Source organism: Bactrocera latifrons, unplaced genomic scaffold, assembly GCF_001853355.1.
Source record: "Bactrocera latifrons isolate USDA-ARS-PBARC rearing strain unplaced genomic scaffold, ASM185335v1 scaffold_68, whole genome shotgun sequence".
NCBI lineage: Eukaryota > Metazoa > Arthropoda > Insecta > Diptera > Tephritidae > Bactrocera > Bactrocera latifrons.
Genome location: NW_017537356.1, coordinates 1,389,379 through 1,411,546, shown reverse-complemented (window position 1 = coordinate 1,411,546; position 22,168 = coordinate 1,389,379). Strand labels below are relative to the sequence as shown.

General features: G+C 31.9%; 2 protein-coding genes and 2 non-coding genes across 7 annotated transcripts; 3 read left to right on the top strand and 1 right to left on the bottom strand.

Annotated features, from left to right (window-relative positions):
- Positions 1–986: 986 nt before the first annotated feature.
- On the top strand, positions 987–1,058 carry Trnah-gug. Its single transcript has one exon. It is a non-coding gene; the product is annotated as a tRNA-His (tRNA).
- A 720-nt stretch (positions 1,059–1,778) lies between these two features.
- Positions 1,779–1,850, top strand: Trnah-gug. The gene has a single exon. It is a non-coding gene; the product is annotated as a tRNA-His (tRNA).
- Positions 1,851–3,209: 1,359 nt separating this feature from the next.
- LOC108975672 (somatomedin-B and thrombospondin type-1 domain-containing protein) lies at positions 3,210–22,111 on the bottom strand. 2 transcript variants are annotated; one of them, XM_018944353.1, is made up of 6 exons: positions 22,080–22,111; positions 20,353–20,738; positions 19,026–19,220; positions 17,441–17,531; positions 4,511–4,587; positions 3,210–4,422 (listed from the first exon to the last, which is right to left on the bottom strand). In XM_018944353.1, the coding sequence occupies exons 2-6, from the start codon at positions 20,684–20,686 to the stop codon at positions 4,109–4,111; spliced, it is 1,011 nt and encodes a 336-aa protein (XP_018799898.1). In that variant the 5' UTR covers positions 20,687–20,738; positions 22,080–22,111; the 3' UTR covers positions 3,210–4,108. The 2 variants fall into 2 exon arrangements, with proteins under 2 accessions (XP_018799898.1, XP_018799897.1); XM_018944352.1 differs by lacking the exon at positions 22,080–22,111 and adding an exon at positions 21,222–21,299 and having other exon boundaries at positions 20,353–20,782.
- Positions 5,503–17,397, top strand: LOC108975669 (protein sevenless). 3 transcript variants are annotated; one of them, XM_018944340.1, is made up of 13 exons: positions 5,503–6,723; positions 8,550–8,624; positions 9,042–9,107; positions 9,209–9,553; positions 9,608–9,841; positions 9,903–10,234; positions 10,305–10,425; positions 10,487–14,912; positions 15,032–15,336; positions 15,402–15,593; positions 15,658–16,088; positions 16,149–16,489; positions 16,935–17,397. In XM_018944340.1, exons 1-13 carry the CDS (start codon positions 6,334–6,336, stop codon positions 17,006–17,008), a joined length of 7,332 nt encoding a protein of 2,443 aa, XP_018799885.1. In that variant the 5' UTR covers positions 5,503–6,333; the 3' UTR covers positions 17,009–17,397. The 3 variants fall into 3 exon arrangements, with proteins under 3 accessions (XP_018799885.1, XP_018799886.1, XP_018799887.1); XM_018944341.1 differs by lacking the exon at positions 16,935–17,397 and having other exon boundaries at positions 16,149–16,673; XM_018944342.1 differs by lacking the exons at positions 15,658–16,088; positions 16,149–16,489; positions 16,935–17,397 and having other exon boundaries at positions 15,032–15,340; positions 15,402–15,501.
- Positions 22,112–22,168: the final 57 nt, after the last annotated feature.

Here is a 22,168-nt window from a genome sequence, read left to right as displayed (position 1 = left end):
TTCGTGGAAAATTAAAAGTTAAAATACTAATTACTAAAGGATGAAGTACTAAAACCAAAAATAAAAATAAATGCATTAAAACAGCCGAGGACTGTATTTTTATTTACTATCTTTCATTCTTTCAAAGTAGCATTTTGTAGCAATAGGCAGATAGTAAGTATAGTGGTGAGGACCAGAGAAACTATAAAGTAATTGCCTAGACAAGCAGACAACGTTAATGAATTTATTCAAAAAAAAAAAAACGAAAAATATACCTTACATCAGGTAAGCGGGGGAAAATTGCTAAAAATAGACACAAATAATAGTTTTTATATGAATTATCGATGTCCTTGTCTATTTATATTTACTATTATATAACTATAATATTGTAAAATTTATATTTACAAAGAGTTTTGGACTTTTTTGGTAACGCAATAAATTCTGTCCACACAGCGCATTTGAAAATTTGCGTTTTAAAATGTGCGAAATATTTCTTACATATTTACAATATCCTCAATGACGAGTTAGATAGCAAAAACTATTGATTTCTATTAGAAAGATACAAAAAGATAATGAATCGTGTAAAAAAAAAGATTGCCTATACCTAATAAGTAGACAAAAAATTACAATAAAGTAGTAGCTGAAGCGCTCGCGCTCCCTTTTTGAAGTGGCTTAATTAAAATATTTTAAGAAACATATACACATACATATATAAATACACCTAAGCTTATGTTCCTTTCTTTTTGTCCTCGCCTTGCTATGAAAATGCAGCCTAATCGTTAATCACATTACTTCAAAAGCTGCATAAATCAATATTCAACGACAAAGCATTGCAAAAAGCCCAAAGTCACAATACAGAGAACGTCTATCACATACGTTCTCTGTTAAATTCAACTGAAAGCTCTTTGTAAGCTTTTGATTTTGGTAAACAATAACGGTTTGGGAAATGTTTATGTATACAAATGAAGATAAGTGTACTTTGACCAAAAATAAAATTGTCTTCAATAGCCGTGATCGTCTAGTGGTTAGGACCCTACGTTGTGGCCGTAGTAACCCAGGTTCGAATCCTGGTCACGGCAATGTTGTAATCAACATTGTCACGGAAGGAGATATTTTTTCATAAAGCAGGAATTCTTAAAAATGGTATTTCACCTGAGTAATATTATAGGTATAATAAAACATTTATTAACTCAAAATTAATAATGATAACAATTGTATAACAACAATAACATTAGAATGATTCGTTGCAGTTGATTTTAGTATACCAGTATTTTCACATTCACATATACAAGAGAAACATTTAGATAGAAATATAAAGATATGACACATTTACAAAATCTATGCTTTTTTATATATGTATATACCAAAATTTTTAATTTCTAACACCTTTTTATCTATTTACATATTTGTGAAATTAGTTGTCAAAATGAACTTGTTAGACATTTTGGCAATTACCTTGCAAATATTTTCACTTTTCTATTTCTATAGTTAAATACTCTTCAGACTTTCTTATATGTTGAAAAAGTAATGCCTACTAAGGGATCTTTACCCCGTGGGCTAATCAACTGATCACCCAGCTTATGTGATTTGACCCCGTTAGGAGTAAGCCTGTGGCCGCTTAGGCTGCTAAGCCTGTTACAAGTTGACTATAGTAGATAAGACCATTTACATATACAAAAATTATGCGAAATATTCATAAATCGGTTATGTATTATATATAGTAAAATATAAAAATGAGATTGAAATTTGGCAAATATGATATGTGTAACACTTGTCAGATTTGGATTAATGTCCCAATAGCCGTGATCGTCTAGTGGTTAGGACCCTACGTTGTGGCCGTAGTAACCCAGGTTCGAATCCTGGTCACGGCAATGTTGAATGAAACATTGTCACGGTGGGAGATTTTTATTATTTATAATATAATTTTAATTATTATAATAGAGTTTCGGGTCTTTACTTCAATTACGCTACAGAAAATGTTGTTGACTATATATGTATTGAAGTATGTATACAAACAAAGTTTGTACTAACTTATTAAATTCTTTGAAATGTGTATGAATTGATAAATTTCCTTTTTTTGTTACTCTAATATATTTCCGCCCTTTTAATTTTTTTTAATGTATTCAGCATATATTTGCATAATGTTACTACAGAATTCCCCAATTAAAACGAAAAATAAATAAATAAAATTATAATGAAAAATGTACTTACCCAACATATAAACACGAAACAAAAACACTTTGATTGAATTTTAAAACCAGCTGTTGAGGAACATATGCTCTTAAACTCTCCATTACTTTTTATATGCTAATTTAAAAATAAATAAATCCTTGTGGGTCACATGGGCGCATCGCCTTTTCATGCTGCTCTGAAAAAACACCGGTCATCAATCAACACGTAAACGTATACAGGTATAAATATATGTATATTTGCATATGCATGTAAATGGGTAAATTTAAAGTCTCCAGGTGATTTAATCAAAGTAATATAGTATTTAATATTATGTAAATAAAATATGGTGGTCAATCTACCCTTATCATTGAAACATCAATTTAAATTTTTTCTATATTCTTAATGCGCTCTATTATATTATAGCACATAACTTCATATTCTACTTAATACGTAATCGTTTATATCAAACAATCAAGAATTCGATAAATTAGAATATTTGAAAAAGTCAAGTCATAGTGCACTTATTGCACCAACTTTCCGCTATATAGTATGTATATATTGCAGACATAAGAATATATTATCTACATACATATATTGGTACTTAACTCTACAAAGATAACGTTATTTTAAGTATACCACTGGAAATATAACGGTATGTCGAAATGACGTATGTGTCTTCTTTTGAAAGATTACACTGTGGAACATTTTTGGGATTATTGTCTGGGGGGTGAGAAATTCCAAGTCAGGGTGATGCTACTAGGTCAGTATACTCAAACCCTCAAAGGGTTTGGCGTTCTTCTGTGTCAGTTTTTTTTATGACCTTTTAAATTTTTTCCTTATCTTGATGTTTTTCTGTTCAAAAAAAAAAAAAAAACTTCGTTTTTGCCAAAATGCTACAACTAAGCGAAAAAACATCAAGATAAGGAAAAAATTTAAAAGGTCATAAACAAAAACTGACACATACGAACGCCAAACCCTTTGAGGKTTTTACTGTACTGACCTAGTACCATCACCCTGACTTGGAATTTCTCACCCCCCAGAGATTAGCTGTTGTACAGTGTTAGAAGGATGTATAACTTTTAAAATTATTCATTTCTTGACTGAGATCATTTATTTCATTCATTTTCAATCTTATGAGGACCGACTGAGCAAACTGCGCGAAGTTGCTCCGAATACAAATGATCAGACTTTCGTTCTCAGGCTGAAACAAAAATGAATACACGATTTCGACGTACTCTTATCTTATGGTTAATATAATAAAGTGTAGTAAATTTCGGATTAACTTAATATAAAAAATGTTTGACAAAATCGGCTTTAACTATATTCAAAGAAATTTCTTATAACTACGTTTTTGAATTAAGAAATTATATCACAAGACAGTCACATCGAAACGGGATTTAAAACCTACTTATAAATTATGTTTCAGTTGCTAATCTTATAGAAATATTACCAACATACGCATGTACAACATTAAAAGAATTGTGTAAATGTGTATTCATTATTTCCATAAAAAGTTTTTAATTTCGTTAGGCAGGCTCAATATTTCAATACTCGAAAAATATCACAAACATAAAGAAGATAGCAGTTAAACACCAATTGTATAGGACAAACTGAGTCTATAGAGATATACGTGAAATTATTAATGAAAATATATATGAATTATTTTATTATTCCATATTTATTTTACTATTTATAAGTATTGCTTTCTTTCACTGTTTATAAAAGTATATGATGGAAGTCGGGTCGACTTTCCAACTTACAAATTTTATATAATTGATGTCAATTCCTATTGAAAGACTGAACTTTCATTTATTTCGATATATATGTTTAAACATATATCTGTATAGAATTGCAATAATATTACCTGTGTTGAATGTTTCTGATAATCTAATAAATATTTTGATTCGTGTAATTAATATAAACATTTTAAAATTACATATTTCATATGCTTATAGTTTTAAGCAAATTCAAAATGTGTACGTGAACATTTAGCCGCCTCTAGAGTGAGTCGCAGCCATTTCCCTTGACATAACGGAACTGCGGATGCTCGCCACCATGAAGTTCTACCCGTCGCACCTTCACCACGACAATGCGTATTTTCCATGTATTTAATACTATTGTTATGAATTGCGGAGTTTCTAATCATCAAATTTGCTGCTCTGTTAGTGTCTCGCAATGTAGAGTTTTGCGCGGCTATATTAATTTCGTCATTCCATACAGTCAATTTGTTGAACATTTTCCTTATAATACATCGCACTGATATTCGATCGCCTTTAAATGTATATGTTTTTATTTATATTTATTTACATGTTCTTCATATAAATATAGCTAGAAATTAGAGAAAATATGAAAAAATCACCTTCTAACAGAAAATTGTAGGGTGCAATTTTGTGACACTCCTTTGCTGCATTAATTACTTCGAATTCTATGCAATAACTGAAAAATCAAAAATATATATGATTATTTATTAATTATTATTATGAAAATAGCGTTCAATTCCACTATTTATCCAAAATTATATCAAAATATTACATTATTTCATTCCTTTGATTCGGGTTCGGTAAAAATTAAATTAAATAAATAAGAACTTTGAATTTACTATTTTTTTAAAAATCTGCACGCAAACAAAACACTTTTTTTACACTTAAATACTTCTTTAAACATAAAATATAAAGGAAAAAAAACCTTACATACATACATGTTCGTCCAGGATTAAATTGTGCCAATTAAATTTCGATTTTCCAGCCAATTACTTTTTCAAAGCTTCAATAGAACATTTGCTCAAATAAAACATTTATTTTTCACATGAACGCACTTTAAACACAAAAGGTAAAGAAATCAAAATATAGCACCTTCATTTACTTCTTAACGGAAACGGAAATCATTAAAATCGTTCATCTTTTCCTGCAGGTACATAAAAATTGTCAACTGTACTATATGGTAAAAAATAATTAATATATAATTTACAAACTGTCTCTTCTTTATTAACAAACTAAGAGAAATAGTCCTCTCCCTTCCTGTTTTTCCACAGCTTTTTTATATAAGAATTTAATCTAATTTTGCAGAAACAGAAGTAATTTCCACACTTCAAATTAATTGTCAAAGGTCTAAATAAGCAGACATATGTATGTATATGTACATTATACATACAACGAAAATATATCAAATTTACTTATAAACATATTTTTGCATATAAGTATATCGAAAAGCTCTCTGAATTCTAAAAGATATTTATATGGAATTGAATCTAAGAGCCCACATTGCAAGAATAAATATACTGACATTCGAGCTACAAATAAGAGCTGAGCTCGTTTTGAGCGATCAGTTGTGATTTGAGCGTGGTTCGGGAAAGAACACCGGAACAAAGATAGCGGGAGTGAATACTAAAGTAAACCTATGAGAACGCGTGTACTTTATTTAACTTATAAATATTGAACAAAAACGATATACAAGTATACGTCACTTACATATTAGCTTGTATCTACATATTTGCATACATATATACTATAAATGAGCGAAAGTGAATATAAAAGCGATTTATGAAAATTTAATTATTAAAAATGCGAGAGAAGCGAACAATTAATACTGAATAATTTTAGTTTATAGCTTAACCAATTTTTGATGAAAGTGAAAAAAGTGTGGTAATTGACAGAGCACAAAAATCAATAATATAATAACAATAATGGTTTAATTAAAACATATTTACTTTCTATAAACTCAAACTGTGGTATAAAATCGATGTAATTATATTCACAAAAAAAAATTCTCAAATGGAGAAATAAGTTTAGTTAACCGCATATGTGCATACCCACAAAGAAAAATCTAAATAAATATGTATCAATTCACATATCGTGTACGAATTAATAAAAATAATTGACGATACAAAAAATTAATTAAATCTAAAATACACGCGGCGTCTCACGTTGACTTGAAGAAAGCAATTAACGCGCTGGTATATACCGAAAATTTCAAGATTTCTGCTAAAAAAGTCAAGCTTTTGAAATGTTCTTTAGAATGTGTTTGTGAAGAAGGTCAAAACTATAATGAATTTGCTAAACCATTTACATAGTAAACACTGCGATCATTTCTTGTATTAAAATTCAAATACTCTGCATAACCAAACTTGCGTGAGTGGGGATCTTCACCGCATGCATATATGTATGCATACAAGAACAATTAAGGATGATTATTCATGTTGATGTGTGGACTCGACTACATACTATTTGTCACATATCCTGCAAATGTGCAAACAAAATATGTGACGGAATTTCATTGGCATCAATAATGAATTCATTTCATTGGCTGATAATACTCCTATTGTTGGTTAATTGTGATATGTGCAAATCAAATGAATATCCAGTGACAAGCAAAGCAGTTACTGTCAGCACAAACAGTGAGGAGCAAGTAACGAATGATACTACACATCTGTCCGATGCAAATAATGAACAGAAAATTGACCTTGAATCTGAATACGCCACCAGTCAGAGAGGAGAGATCTTAGATTTAACAAATGTAAAAAATGCAACGATTATAAATGTAACAAACGAGTGTTTGGAACAGTGCAAACTGGAAGTAAGTTTACGGTAAAAAAATTGTTTAAGAAAATCTATTACTCTGTGCATCATTATTGCATCTATTTTGATTTGAAACTAGTTTTTAATTAATTATGAATACTATATACTTTCTGTATTTAAACAAACGTAGATTTGCAATTGAAGATTTCTGTAATTATATTTAACCTGAACATGCATACCCCTTTACAATAACAAATGTGCACCTTGCTGGAGAATTACTTTAATACATGATTGAGCAAATAGGTATTAACTTTGATGAATTCCTGCTAGTCCTAGCACAGATTTATATATAGAGAGTAGTTCAATATTTAAGAACATACTATATGCATTGAATTTTCTCATAGCCAGATGTTTTTTGTGATAAAAATTGATAAAAATTGGGAACTATAAATTTTTCACAGTTTTCTTTTTATGATACCTTTCCCGTTTATCAAAGATAATTTAAGCGAAATACATATTACCAAAAAAGTGTCTGTGTCCAGTCATTGAAACTTACTTACATATGTCCAATTATTGAAATTGGTTTTGCATGAAAATAATAATGAAAACTATGTTTTAATGAAATTTGTCCAGTTATGGGAGCTGTCCGTATATGAGAACTGTCAGTAATAAAGTATTTCACTGTATTTATTTTTTTCATTTTGATGACATAACTACAATTAGCTGACACTTTTTACATAGGCATATACATAGATACTAAATATTTACTTTAATTAACAGCTTATTAGTAGCATCTAAACTAAGATCCACCAATCTCATGTGCCGTGTCGTACGCTGCTTGCTCACGTGTTTGAAATTGTCTTTAAGCAGTGAAGATTTATATATATGTATATACATACATAAGTATGTGCAGCTCATGTACTTTTTGTCAATTAAAACAGACAATTTGCACAGAAGCATAAGCTTATACGTGCGTATATGTACATATGGGACACATTCACGTTGTATGTATGTATGTATGTATTGAAAACACAGTGCCATTAGTGGTAGCGCCGCTTACCACACTTTGCACAATTTCTACGAGAACAGCTTGCTTGTGTTAGAAATGTGGAACACATCTTCATTGCACAGTCGTTAGATAATATGAATTATATAAACAAATGTTAAAATTTAATGGCTACTATATCACCGAATATATGTACATATATGTACATATGTATGTAGTTGTACACATGTAGTCGAATGCACATTCCTTTTACAACAATGGCCAATTGATTAGAGATCTTCATACAATTGCATTTAAGTAAGCTCAGCAAGATGAATCGCAGCAGCATTTGTGATTAACGGTGGGGACTATTTGCAAAATTAGGTAGATTCGAATGTCTAGTGTTGTCTATAAGATCTAACTCAACCAAAGTAGAAAATAGTAACACGTGACCAAATTATCATGCTTGGGCATAATTTAGTCACTTCTCTTATTTTGTTGAGATAGAATTTCAAAATTTCTTTTGTGGACTTTTTCCCCTAGTTCTATTATTACTATCATATGCACGTCACATGCCTCTAAAGATTTATATTACATTTTAATAACCCAACAACACGTGACTACTACATAAATATGTTAGTCTTATTACAAAACAAAAATACTTTAAAACGATTGTTTTAGTATTACTCGTTTACCGATTCTGCACAAAAATAAAATACTTCAAGCTTAAAGTACATACACCAAAGTAATTTACAATAGATACGTATTTATACATAGAATAACGTATTTATCTTGAATATTGTCACTACTATTGTAGTTTCGTAAATAAGAATTATAACAGTATGTACTAAATGATTTTTTTATACCAACGAAACTAATTGTTGCAATGTATTTTTAAGGCGGCTAATTATTTCAATGAGTACGGATTGGATTGTGGTGAAAAAGGCGGAAGCCCAGTTTGCTTCGAGAGACGAGTAAGTAAAAATGTTAATTAGGAACTAAGAGACATTAAAGTATTCAAGAAAACCAACAAGAAGTTTACGTAAGGGAACATATAAATTTAAGCACACTGTTTGAATGAACCAACAATTCGTAGTGATTAGACTATCTTGTGCAAGTAATATATGTATGTATTTTGGTGAGTGCACCAAAAATCTCACCTTCCCAATCAATTATTACTTTATAACTATACTCATGCCACAAATCAACATCCCCAGCTTCCTTTTTAATTTCTTAAGCTTATATAGTTTGCAATCTGACTTATAAGCGAATGCTTGCACACATATGTATATACAGCGAAAAAAACTAATGTACCATTTGATACATAGTATGCACTTTTAACATAGGTACATATGTACATACATTTAAAATATAAAGACTAATTCTTACAGTGCACAAAAGGATGTGAACAATGGATGGAAGCGTTAAACAACTCTGAGAGCTGCCAGGAAATATGTGTAAGTGTATATATTATGTACATATGGTCTTCCATATCACATGCACTATTTATCAGGCTTCACATATTAATTCCCACACTTACCTTTTTACAATATATTAGGTTTCAACGCAACTACATAGCCTTGATTTACCATGCTCGTTTGCATGCGAGGTGGGTCAAAGACGATACTGGGACTGCGAAAAAAAAACGATAGAACCGAAAATAAAACTAGAAGTACCTCATATAAAAATGTCAAATAACACGGATGATTTTAAATTGGTTTGGGATATATTGTTTCCTGATTCCTTTTTTGCAAGTCACCGGTTTAGCATATACATACAATATCAATACATTAAAGAAAACATATCCGAACCACGAGCTTGGAAAAATCTTACAAATGTTAACTGCAACCGGCATTTCGTGTGCGAAATATTAAATGATTTGATTCCTTTTGCTGTATATAAGGTAGGCATAAACTTAAAAGCTTTACGAACTGTATTGAAACGCCTCTCTCTTCAGTTTCGTTACAAATTGAAATTTGGAATGAATACGAATCAAATTTTACATTCACCACCAACAAAGCCATTCAGAACCAAAGCAAAAGGCGTCCCCCTTTCGAAGCCACTGTTGAAACAAGCAATTGCTTTAGATCATAATCACATCAGTATCATTTGGGAACCAGGTATTTTTACTTGTGGACCATTAAAAGGTTATGTGTTGACTTTGGAAAACGCAAATTCATCACAAAAACAGGTATTTAAAAACAAAACTTACGAATGTTTGATTATAAAACTACTACTTTCATTGCAAATAGATATTACCACACGACAGAAGAAGTTTTGTTTTTTCTTATTTGCTACCAGCTACGAAATACTCTGTAAAACTATCGACGTTAAATTCGGAGGGGGAAGGTAGTTTTGTTGAAACATTTATTCAAACAAAAGTTGCGCTTTTGTATGGAAATTCAGAGAACATTGACCTAGTGCTTTTAGCTGGGGAATATAGCATTAGAATTAAAAGTCTAGAATCTTTAACAGACTCTGAACTTGTTTTCGAAAGTGAACATCTTATAATAGATTATGCGCTTTACTCATCTTTTGGAAAGTACATTGTTTATATAATTGATTATTTGGGAAATATTATGAGGTACGTTATATAGTTTTTTCAATAAGACGTTTATTGTTTGCTGCATATTCGAAATCAATGCTATTTACAGAGTCCCTTGGAATGATGAAAGCCCAAAAAGTGCGATTCTTACTTTAGACAAATTGACTGAATTTAAACCGAAGAAAATTAGCCTGGATTGGTTAAATAAGTTGCTTTTCATAGCGGTCCAAGTAAGTTTATTGCAAATCCTTTCCTTATAGTTATAAGCTGAATACTCTTCCACCATTTTAGACAGCTATTGCCGAGTGGGCAATTATTTCTACGGATTTAGATGGAAACTTTCATAGTTTTATAATAAAAAATGCTAACAAGTCAATCGATCACATGGAAGTAGATCCTATAAATGGTTGGTTATTTTGGATCAATAGTGGCAGCCTTATTCGAACAAATCTTGCTACTAATTACTCAGAAATCGTAATTAAGAGTAATGTTGGTATTTTTTCAAACAATTATCAAAGGAGTTTAATAATATTTTATAACACAAGTGATCACGAATTATATGAAAGTACTTTTGATGGGGAATATACACAAAATCTTCATTTAAAACTATCTAGTAGCATGCCACAAATTCAAAGTTTTTGGTTCAACGGGATTCATCTTCTTGGCACGAATGGTACACATTTATTCAGGAAGAACTACAATTCAAATGAATATGACATTTCGATGGTGAAAGAATTGGAATGGTGTTGGAGTATTACACCATTGACACGACAAGCTAATTTTATACAAGCACAACCAACGCTAGAGAATAGCCCAGAAAATGTGAGAGCTTTTGTCACTTCTAAGATGGCGAAAATTGTTTGGAATGAACCGAAGCTAAATGAATACCAGACAGAATATGCTTGGCGCAAGTGGAATTATGAGCTTGAAATAATGGACTTGGCAAGTAATAGCGCTTTTAATATACGCAATATAAAGACAAACTATTTCAATGTGGAAAAATTACAACCGAACAATGTGTATAAGTTTCGTGTACGTGTAGTTCTTGGTGGTACAATGGGCTTGTGGTCTAGAGCACTGTTGACACGTACTTGGCCCTTTGGGGAGTATGTATTTTTAGCGGCAAGCCTAAACGGTATATACGAAATTAATGAAACCGGTGAGCATGTAGAGCAGGTCGGTCAAATGGAAAACGTAAGAGATTTTGTGCAGTTGAATGCAACAATATACTACATAACTCAGGACAATCGCTTGCAATGTGCAAACATCATAAATCCTGAGATAAATTGCTCATTTACAGCCACAAATGCGATTACCTTGTCATACGATTGGCGAGGTGGGAAGATGTATTGGGTAGATTCTCTGGCAAATTGTGTGAAGAGAGCAAACTTAGATGGCAGTCAAGAAGAGATGCTACCCATATTCCGCGCTCAGTATATTGCAATAGATTCACATAGCGGTCACATTTACTACTCAACAAGAACGATATTAGGGAGACGACTTTTAGGTGATACGCTTGACACGGATGAATATGAATATTACCACACGAATACAAATGAAGACGTAATAAGTGGATTTGCCTTGGATATTATAGCTAAACGATTGTTTTGGGTTGTTCGAAAAGGTGATGGAGACGTTCAGTTATTCCGAGTTAGCATTGATACATTTGTCGATGATTTACAATACAGTTTCATAGAAAATGACATTCAAGCGGGTTCCATAAAGTTTTTACATGAAATTGACAGTGTTACTTGGTTGAAATCGAATTCAAATGCAATTATTTTTGCAAGAGCAGGCAATTCAACTAATGAAATGCAAATTGAACTTCCTCAGTTAAGCAAAATAAACTGCATTCATTTGAAGACAAGCTATATACCATCCATTGATTTGTCTGTTGTTCCTGAAGCTGTTGATATCAAAAGTATTCGTATTAATCAAGCCTACACAAATGAATGGATTATCGGATGGCATCCGGTTAATACTTCGGAAAATTACACAATATTCTACAACATTCTTTTACAATTCAATAATTCCAAATATCCAACAAATGTAATTTATAAGACTAACGAATCATTCGTAGTAATGTATAAAACTCACACACTGGAGTCACATTTTAATATTTCTATAACGCCGTTCACATATTGGAGCTTTGGTTCAACCACGACGCTACCGCTTTTTATCCCCAGTACTAGTATCTCCCCTCCAAAGCAAATGCGAATTTTTATTGAGCCTTTCAATGATCCATTTGACGCTATAAACAATATTACCGCAACAGTTCGTTGGGAATCTCCGGAAAATGAAAATACCTCTTCCAAAATGGCATATAAAATTTATTGTTGGCTTGGACAGGAACTGCACGCTGAGCGAATATGTAATTCGAGTAATGAACGATTTTATGAAATATCAATTGATGGTCTGAGCATTGGGGAGTGTTATGTTTTTCAAGTACAATCTTTTATAACGGGAATTGAAAAACAAGGGCAGAACAGTACAATTCAACTTCACATTAATCCAGAAGTTCAAACCAAACCCACATTTATATATGCCACAAGTGAATATATTGCAGAATATGATCTGGATTTAAATATCAGCAAAGTATTAATACAAATCAGCAGCCAAGTGGAGCATTTAGCAGTTATGTCAAGCGAAAGGCGTATCTTGTGGGTAAACGAAAATGTAGAGCTTATTTCGGCAACATCTGATTTAAAGCCAATCAAATTGGCCAGAATGCGAGCTGAAGTTCTGTCTTTGACAGTTGACTGGATTCAACGGATTGTATACTGGGCCGAATTGGATACAGAAGATAAATCCAGTGTCTCCATATATGAGCTTGATTTATGTCAATTCGAAGGAAAAGTAATGGCACCACATAAGTTACTTACCCTTGACAGAGGGAAGAATGTGCGAGACCTCACGATAATGCCATTTTTGAATATACTTCTTTGGCTTGAACGTGACAAGGAAGCTAATACTTCTACTCTTGCTGGTCGAATTTTGAGTAATTCCACCTTTATATATTTCGAAACCACATATTTTGACAAAATGTTTGTGTCATCACCAGTGTCTGTTAGCCTTGTAGATAAGGATGGAAATATTTGTATTTATGACATTTCAAAGCGTATATGTAGTTCACAAATCCAAACGGTACTGGCCAACCCAGAGGAAATAATTAAAATAGACCGTGATGGCATATATATATATATATTGGAAAATGAAAAAGTATATTCTTATAGCGACCAAAAACAAAAAGTTGAATATAAAGTAAACATTGAAGACATAAAAAATATGAAGGCATATAACTATCAACATTTTCCTGAGCGCAACTGCCTTTTACCGGATCATAATATCTTATTAAAAAATAAGCAATTATTAAGCCCCAAAGTAATCTCTGTGGGTGAAAACTATATGACATTGAGTTTTCCAAACTTAGATGAAATTGAGGAATGTAAAGTAAAAGTTCCGGGGATAAAATATACTTTATGGATTACAGATAATGAAAAAGTGTCGCGAAGCCACACATCATTAGATAACACTATAAACGTAACAAATATTCAGCCCTTTACCAATTATACATTACAATTGTCTATATCATCATATTATCAAAGAAAGTTCAAATTAGATGAATGGTATTCTGATATTATGACAGTGCTCACAGATGTGGGTACACCTTCTATGCCTCTCAATTTTACAGCATATGCATTAAATCCAACTCAAGTTTATGTTATGTGGAATCCTCCGGAGCGACCCAATTGTGGAAAAGTATGGTATGAATTACATTGGCAAGAGACGATCTCTAGTCAAGGGGCATACAAACGAATTAACAGTCTAAACTACTTAGTTACGAATTTAGAATCTTCTCGAGAGTATAAATTTTGGTTGAAAGCCTTTTCCATCAAATCCAAATTCAACAGCACACTTTCGGTCATAGTGAAGACATTTGAAACTCCTTCTCGTCTTTGGCTGGTCAAAAAAACTTCTCACAACTTGACTCTAAGTTGGGTTACTTCGGATAACGTTACAAGGTCGGTTCTAGCATGTCAAGAAGTAAATGGAGATAATGAGTTCAGTATTGATATTACAGAAGATTCTTCTTTAATAGTTGTACCAAATTTAGATCCAAAAACTAAATATCAGTTTTTCCTTGAAATATTTTATGGATCTTTTGTAGATCCTTATGTATGGCCAGAGGTACCTAATGAATACTTCATTTATGAAACCCTGGGAGCAGCCCCTGGGCGACCGGGTCAACCGCAGATCGAACATACCATAAGTGACGTGTTTAGAATATTTTGGGCCGCAGCTCCAAATAATGGGGAGTTAATATCAGAATATTCATTGGAGGCGCTACAAGCTCGTAAAACCAAACGCATAAGAAGAAGTCAAGCGATAAACCTAGACTACATGAATAATTCCGTAGGCGGTTACAGTCAAGTTCTTTGGGCGGAAGAACCAAGTCCAATTGAAGATAAATGGATAGTTGCATGTAGTACAACTGAATTAAGTTGCATTATACGAGAAATTTATATACAGAGGCTTTTGATGTTCCGAGTGCGCGCAAGAAACGACCTATATGGGTGGGGTCCATATAGTTTGGATAGCGAACGAATTTCAGAACCTTTTGTGTCTCCAGAAAAAAGGGATTCATTGGTATTAGCTATCATAACTCCGGCAGCTATTGTTTCTGCATTCGTGATTATTTTAATTCTATTACGTACATGTAAGTTTGCAATTATAATTTTTGCACTCATGCAACATGTTGCTACAGAGTGTAATAGTTTTATACACCAAACAGTTGTTTATATCAATTAACAATTCCATTAACTTTTAAATATTTAGTACAACTCAGACGGCAAAAAGCTAAAAAACTACTTGAAAAAAGCCGTCCAAGTATATGGAGCAATATATCTACACTACAGCACCAGCAACTTATGGCATCTCGTAATAGAGCATTTTCTACCACAAGCCATTCCACATTGTACACTGGTGGTCCTCTTAGTGATGCCGATATTGCTCTTTTACCTCACATCAATTGGAGTCAAATAACAATATTGCATTTCTTGGGAAGCGGTGCATTTGGAGAAGTCTATGAAGGATTAATAAAACATGAAAATAGTGATCAACAGGAAAAAGTTGCTATTAAAGCAAGTATTGAAAATGATATAAGTAAATAAAACGAAAGTAAGATTGTGTATATTTCATTATCTAGAGCCTCCGAAAAGGTGCTAGTGAGTTTGCTGAACTTCTGCAAGAAGCTCAATTAATGAGCAACTTCAAGCATGATAATATTGTCCGACTTATTGGTGTTTGCTTTGACACTGAGTCTATTTCTATAATAATGGAGCATATGGAAGGAGGGGACTTACTGACTTATATTCGCAATTCAAGACCGAACCCTAAGGTACCTACATACTATTTTATCTTCATTAAATTGAGACTACAATCTACACAAACTATCTTTATAGAGGCCTAAAGCGTCCCTGAAACTCTTAGACTTAATATCAATGTGTATTGACGTATGCAAAGGTTGTTGTTATCTAGAAGATATGCATTTTGTGCATCGCGACCTCGCATGCCGTAACTGCTTGGTATCTTCCAATGATCCAAGTAAACGTATGGTGAAAATTGGTGACTTTGGATTAGCTCGTGACATATATAAAAGCGACTATTATCGTAAAGAAGGTGAAGGTCTGTTACCAGTTCGTTGGATGTCTCCGGAAAGTCTAGTCGATGGTATTTTTACAACACATTCTGACGTGTGGGCTTTTGCCGTTCTTTGTTGGGAAATATTTACTTTGGGTCAGCAGCCTTATGCTGCAAGAAATAACTATGAGGTCCTAAATTACGTGAAGGACGGAGGAAGACTTGAGAAACCTGAAACTTGTCCCGCTGGACTGTAAGTCTTAATATAAAAATATAGGTGTACATATTCGTTTTATTATTAAAATATTCACAGGTTTAATTTGTTGTTACAATGTTGGAGTAAACAGCCGGAAGACCGTCCATCGTTTGGAAATTGTTTTGTTGAATTGTTAAGGATTAAAACAGAGTTAAGACGAATTAATTTAGGATTTACAAATGACAGCTCTGACAATGCTGTATACGCTAATCAGGAAGAAAGTTGTTTGAGTACATTTCCAATGATCACGGAAAAAGCTCATAAAGTTCCCATTAAAGCAATAAATAGCAATGTAAGCTTGCCAACTCAGTTGGAAACATTTTATCGAGGCGTTGGCACAGAAACAATATCTGACAATTCTCAATTAATCGAAGCGGAAATGGAAGCAATTAATATTGGTATGAGCTCTCAAATTAACGAAGCTATATCAAGATTATGAAAACCCGTCCAAAACAAAACGATTTATGAATATGAGTGTTCATTTTATTCTCAATATAGAACTGACGAAAAGTTATACATATGTTATAACCAATATATTCGAATTTGTACAAATACATATATGTCATATAACTTTTAAAAATATTTAGTACTTGTTAATATCTGATTTGTTATTCTTTTGATGTACTCTATTAAACTTAACTTAATTTTAAAGGAAAAGCAAAATTTTAAATTAAACTAATTTACATAATAATTGGCAAAAGACAGACTAACAGCTGTATACTTTTCACAAGTCCCTCTTTCTTGAAAGAGTTCATAATGATGCAAAGAACCAAAAACACACACAAACCCACACAAAGAAATTTGAAGTTTGAATTGCCATACATCTGTTTCGGTTGTTTTCAGTGACTCTATCAACACCTCGCACACAAATATTTGCTTTAAATAAAACCCTCCTGAGGATTACATTTTGCCCCTAGAGTTTCACGTGCTGCTTATCCGAAGGAATGAGTAAGAACAGACCACCAATTGGTAGGTATGGTATAAGCAAATTAATTCGTAACATTGTTTTTGGTAGCACAGTAATAAAACGTACATAATTCCGGAAAGCGCTAGTAAAGAGGTATACAAAGCTTACTGAATGCGTACAGACCCAATTATTACTTATTTTTCTTATTCACGTTTTAGTAGTGTTATTTTCGCTAACTCCACATAGTTAGTGAGTTTTTCTGACAAGTTTTCAATGAGAAATATATAAAAAAGACGCGCCTAATCGAAGATTTTAGAGGAACTACCGAATTATTTATACTAAAATAAACGATTAAATTATATTTCTATCATACCACATACATAAACTTTGAGCTATTTATTATTAATAATTGTTAAATATTTCATAAAAAATTGAGACATACCTTTTGAGGTTGTTTGTTTGCCGAAGAGATTCTTTACTTGTATTTGTATTATAACTATAGACTACCGAAGATGGAAGTAAAACTGCACTATCTGAAATTATACCAAAAACATAACAATTAGAACTTTACTTTATTATTAAAATAAAAATTTAAAATGTATGTAAATAGATATAGATGTTTATATATGTAACAATATACATACATACATATATATGTAAGTGTAAAGAAAGTGCCTTTTAATATTTTTAAAATATTTAAACATTTAGATAACAAGTTGAAGAACGACAAAAATATTGTGTAGAAATGTTGTTCTAAGCGGAATGTATTGATTATTGTATAAAAATAACGGAACCAAAGTTTAACTATAGTGGATGAAACAAAAATCAATATATATGTAGTTTAAACTTATTTCAACATTATCAAATACAATTATTTGTTTCAATTACTTAGCACGCGTACAATACTTACTATCGTCTATATCTGTAATATTACGCAAAAACATTTACTCCAACTTCTTCCTAATTTTAATATGGAAAAGCATCTGTTAATTTGCTTTAATTATATTGCTAAAGTTAGTGGAACTTATACATCTACAAGCTCACAAATGTATATTATTTAAAGGGCAAAAAAGAAAAGCCTCATGCAAATTTGATGGCATGAAAATTACTTTCTTACTACAAAGCGCACTTTCAGACTTGTAAAACATTTTGATGTGTGCGTCCCTTTACGCATTACAAAGTGTGCTCACCGCTGACAATTTGTAGTCTCGATGTGTTTAAGTTGCAAGAATTTAGTTGTATGCTTCCCCGCAGCATCACAAAATTTACAGGTGATTACTGTGTCACTCATAATACGGTCACAACGTCACCCCCACGCGTGCAATTTTAAATGCATACATACATATATGAGTGCATATACATATATTTATATGCATGCGTATAAAGAGACGAATACATATTCATAGGTACACTCATAAATAGTCAACTGTTATATAAAATTGCTTACTCACCCTACAGTCAACTAGTTAGGAATAAAACCAGTTTACATCTTGAATTTTTGGAATCTGATCGAACCATTTCGAAAAGCTCCGGCCCTAAATTACTATATATTTCTGAACCGCTTTATACATAAAAAAATTAATAGAATATTTAATTAAAAAAACCGCCAATGGACTAGTTGTTCTCCTGATAGTAGTTGTAAAGTAGTTTATAACTAGTTGAATTTACTAAGTACTAACATAATATGAATATATTCAAGAGTATAATTTGTATGGATAAGTACACTTTAATTTCTGCACTGTTTGTGTGCAATTAGTTTTCGCCCTGTTAAGGAGAAGGGAGCAAATAGTTGCTTTTTTACTTAATTATTGCCAAGCGTTCGTTTTGAACACTATTTGTAAAGTGTGGCGCTTTACTCCTCAACGCGACTACTTTGCTAATAGCAATTGCAAATGCAAAATTTATTTGAGACACGAGGCAATGAGGAGCTTACTTATCATTTGTGTGTATGCAAAAATGTGTATGGAATTTTTTTTTTGTATTTAAAGCAGAAAAAATCATATTTTTTTAAATAAACTTCTACCTACCTCGAAAGATTCGTTTTGCTCTCTCGGTGTGACATCGAATACCTAGACAGCTTCTCTTTTGTGTCAGAGATGGGCAATGCTTTCCACCATTTTGCGGTGCCCTTATTATTTTACGGGTACGCAGCATGACCCCTGTACCGCAAATCTTATCACACTCACTCCATGCAGTCCATTCACTCACTTGGCAGTCAACAACTAGAAGAGAGAAGATTAAGTTATACAATATTTAAGTTGAATTTACACCAGTAAAGGATTATAACTAAGTACTACCAGGGAGATGTACTCTACAAAGGTTCAGGACAGCTAAATATTCAGATTACCTCAATTTTATCAAAAGTACATTTAATCTTTGTATCAAACCTGTATACATATGTATGTATATGTATATGTATATATAAAACATATTCACAGCCATTATGTACGCATATACATACGCACATTTACATACATATATAAAATAAACGCTCATAATTACGGTAATATGACGAGCCAAGTATTTTATTCGCTTTTCTGAAAAGTGTAAAGATTTAAGATAAAATCTTGATCAATGAGCTCGAACACCTTCGACTGATAGTATACAAATTTAATTCTCGGCGTTGCACCACTTTGATGTTGGGAGTGTATAGCAATCTCACCCACAAGGTACTATATAATACATATACCATTATATATGCATATACAGTGTATAAAGCTCAACTTTGTGGCTGTTGTGTTATTTTATGTATATTTCGCGGAAAACTGGCGAAGGTGTTTCTGTGCAGACCAAACAAACTTCAAGCCAGTTGCGACCCACGTACATAAGCATTAAATATATGCCCTAACGCATACGAAAATAACATTTCTCTTATCCTCTACCAAAATAAAAAATTACATCAAAATTTGACAACAACCATCCCCACTCTTGAGTGAATCTTTTTTGAAACGGTTGGTTGCCCTACCTAATTCGTAATATAAAATTCATGTGAATTGTGTTAGAATTATAAAAACAAACATTATCAGTTAAACTGGACATGTGAGTTGTGTTAGAATTGTAAAAAACATTATCAGTTAGACTGGATGTAAATTTGTATATTCAATTATGGTGTTAAGCGAAATTTTAATCTACATTCTATACATGGAATCGTAGAATAACTTATTATCCTTATGTACATACATACGTATTTATATTCTATATAAATGTGTGTTCTCTTTGGAGAATAAGAATATATTTTTGATAATACAATTTTATATATTAAATTTTAATCGATTCATCCAGTCTTTAAAATTAATATTAACTTCATTTATTTGCTTTTATTTGATTAATTTATTCTTTGTAACTTAAATTTACCTCGACAGTGATCCTTAAAATCGGTACAACAGTCGCCTAGTTTCAGACAAGCGTGGTCACAATAACATGGTTTTTCGTTTAGGTCTTCAATTATTGCATTAATTGGTGTCTTTTGAACAACACAAGAGGAGTCACGCCCATTGCAGCAGAGCTGCGCTTCACGACATAACCCTGCTGAAACTGATTGCGGTTGCAATAGCAATACAGCCACAATCAATAATTCCAATAGAAGAGCTGATATGTGAAAACATCGATAGTGCATTTTTTCAGTACGGATGGCAGACAATACAAATATGATGCATGTCTGAGGTATTGTAGACTGTGATGTACACATTTCCGTGAAATTGTCTAAAGAGTTTCCGTAATTGAACCAAGTATCAGTAATACTGATTGTTGTTGAAGCGACAGTGATGTTGAAAATTAATTAAATCTTAAATATTATAAAATCACATAGATTATAGACTACAATTACGTAGTTACATGCAGCATATGTGCATATACATAAGTTTATACGTGACAACAATATACACGCGTGTTATGAACATTTATTAGCATTTAGTCCTTAATCTAATATACTACCTACAAATTGTATTTGCGTTTCATGTTAAATCAAATTTTTCGTGAAATTATATATGTTTTTTCACTTTTTATATATTGTTCTATGCTATAACTAAGCAAAAAACAAATATGTATACATCAACCGGCATACTCGCGTTAGTACCAACGATTTCAAAACAATTGCATATATATATATTATTATCTAATTATTTGTAACTTTGAATAAATAATGATTGGTTTAGCCTCTATTCCATTAATTCTCTTAATGCACTTTCTATGTTCCGCCTATCAAGCGAAGTGATTTTTTATACTTTTTTTATTTGCAAATTTGTTAGCATTCCTTTATAGTAACATTTTCACTATTACGCCGGTCACCGAACAATCTTATTAAATGGCAAAAGGACGACTGTAACATGAATTGAACATAAATTGTTGCTTCGGCATATAATGTTGCTCTCTGCTTTGTGACATGCGCTCAACACATAATCTCAGTTAGGGGAATGAGAAGATAAATCCTGCTCTGCTTGATTAATACATAATAAATTTAAACTAATGTCAATATTATTGAACGAAGAAGTTTTTTTATACTTGCATTATATACGAATTTATATAAAATAAAAATGAACTAACCAGAAGAGATAAATGGATTATAGAAGTTAGAAAAAAATCTAGGTTAGATAAAACTACTTACAATGCTGCAACCAGGAAATGACTTTTTATGCCCGGCTTCTAAGCTGTTTATAAAATATCGACCTCTTGTTTACTCAAATGTGTTACTTCAATATTCCAAATGCACTATTTCAAAACAATACTTTTATTTATTTTCCAATTAATTTACTTAAGGTCATTTAATGGGTGACGATATGAACAATTTGTAGCTGCATTCCAATAGGAAATGAGCGGGAACGAATAAAAGTTTAGCATCCGAATGCAAAAATAGCGATACCATCTTGACTTGATTGGTTGCATTTCACTAAATTGGTAGCACTGGCATTAAATCTATTCCAAAAACATTGTAATTTTTTTCAAAGTGTTCTTGTTGGGTTACGAATTAAATCAAAGTTACAAAGGGTTTTATATGAAACTATAAGTTAATTGTGAAATGTATTCATCTACACAATGCCTATTAAAAATTTTAAACTAAAATATTGTACTGGCAACATTTTTACATTGATGCAAAATTTTATATTTTGTATTTTCTCTCTCATTCTTTTCGGTTTTCGTTTGTTGATGCACTTGGTAACACTTCCGACAAGCG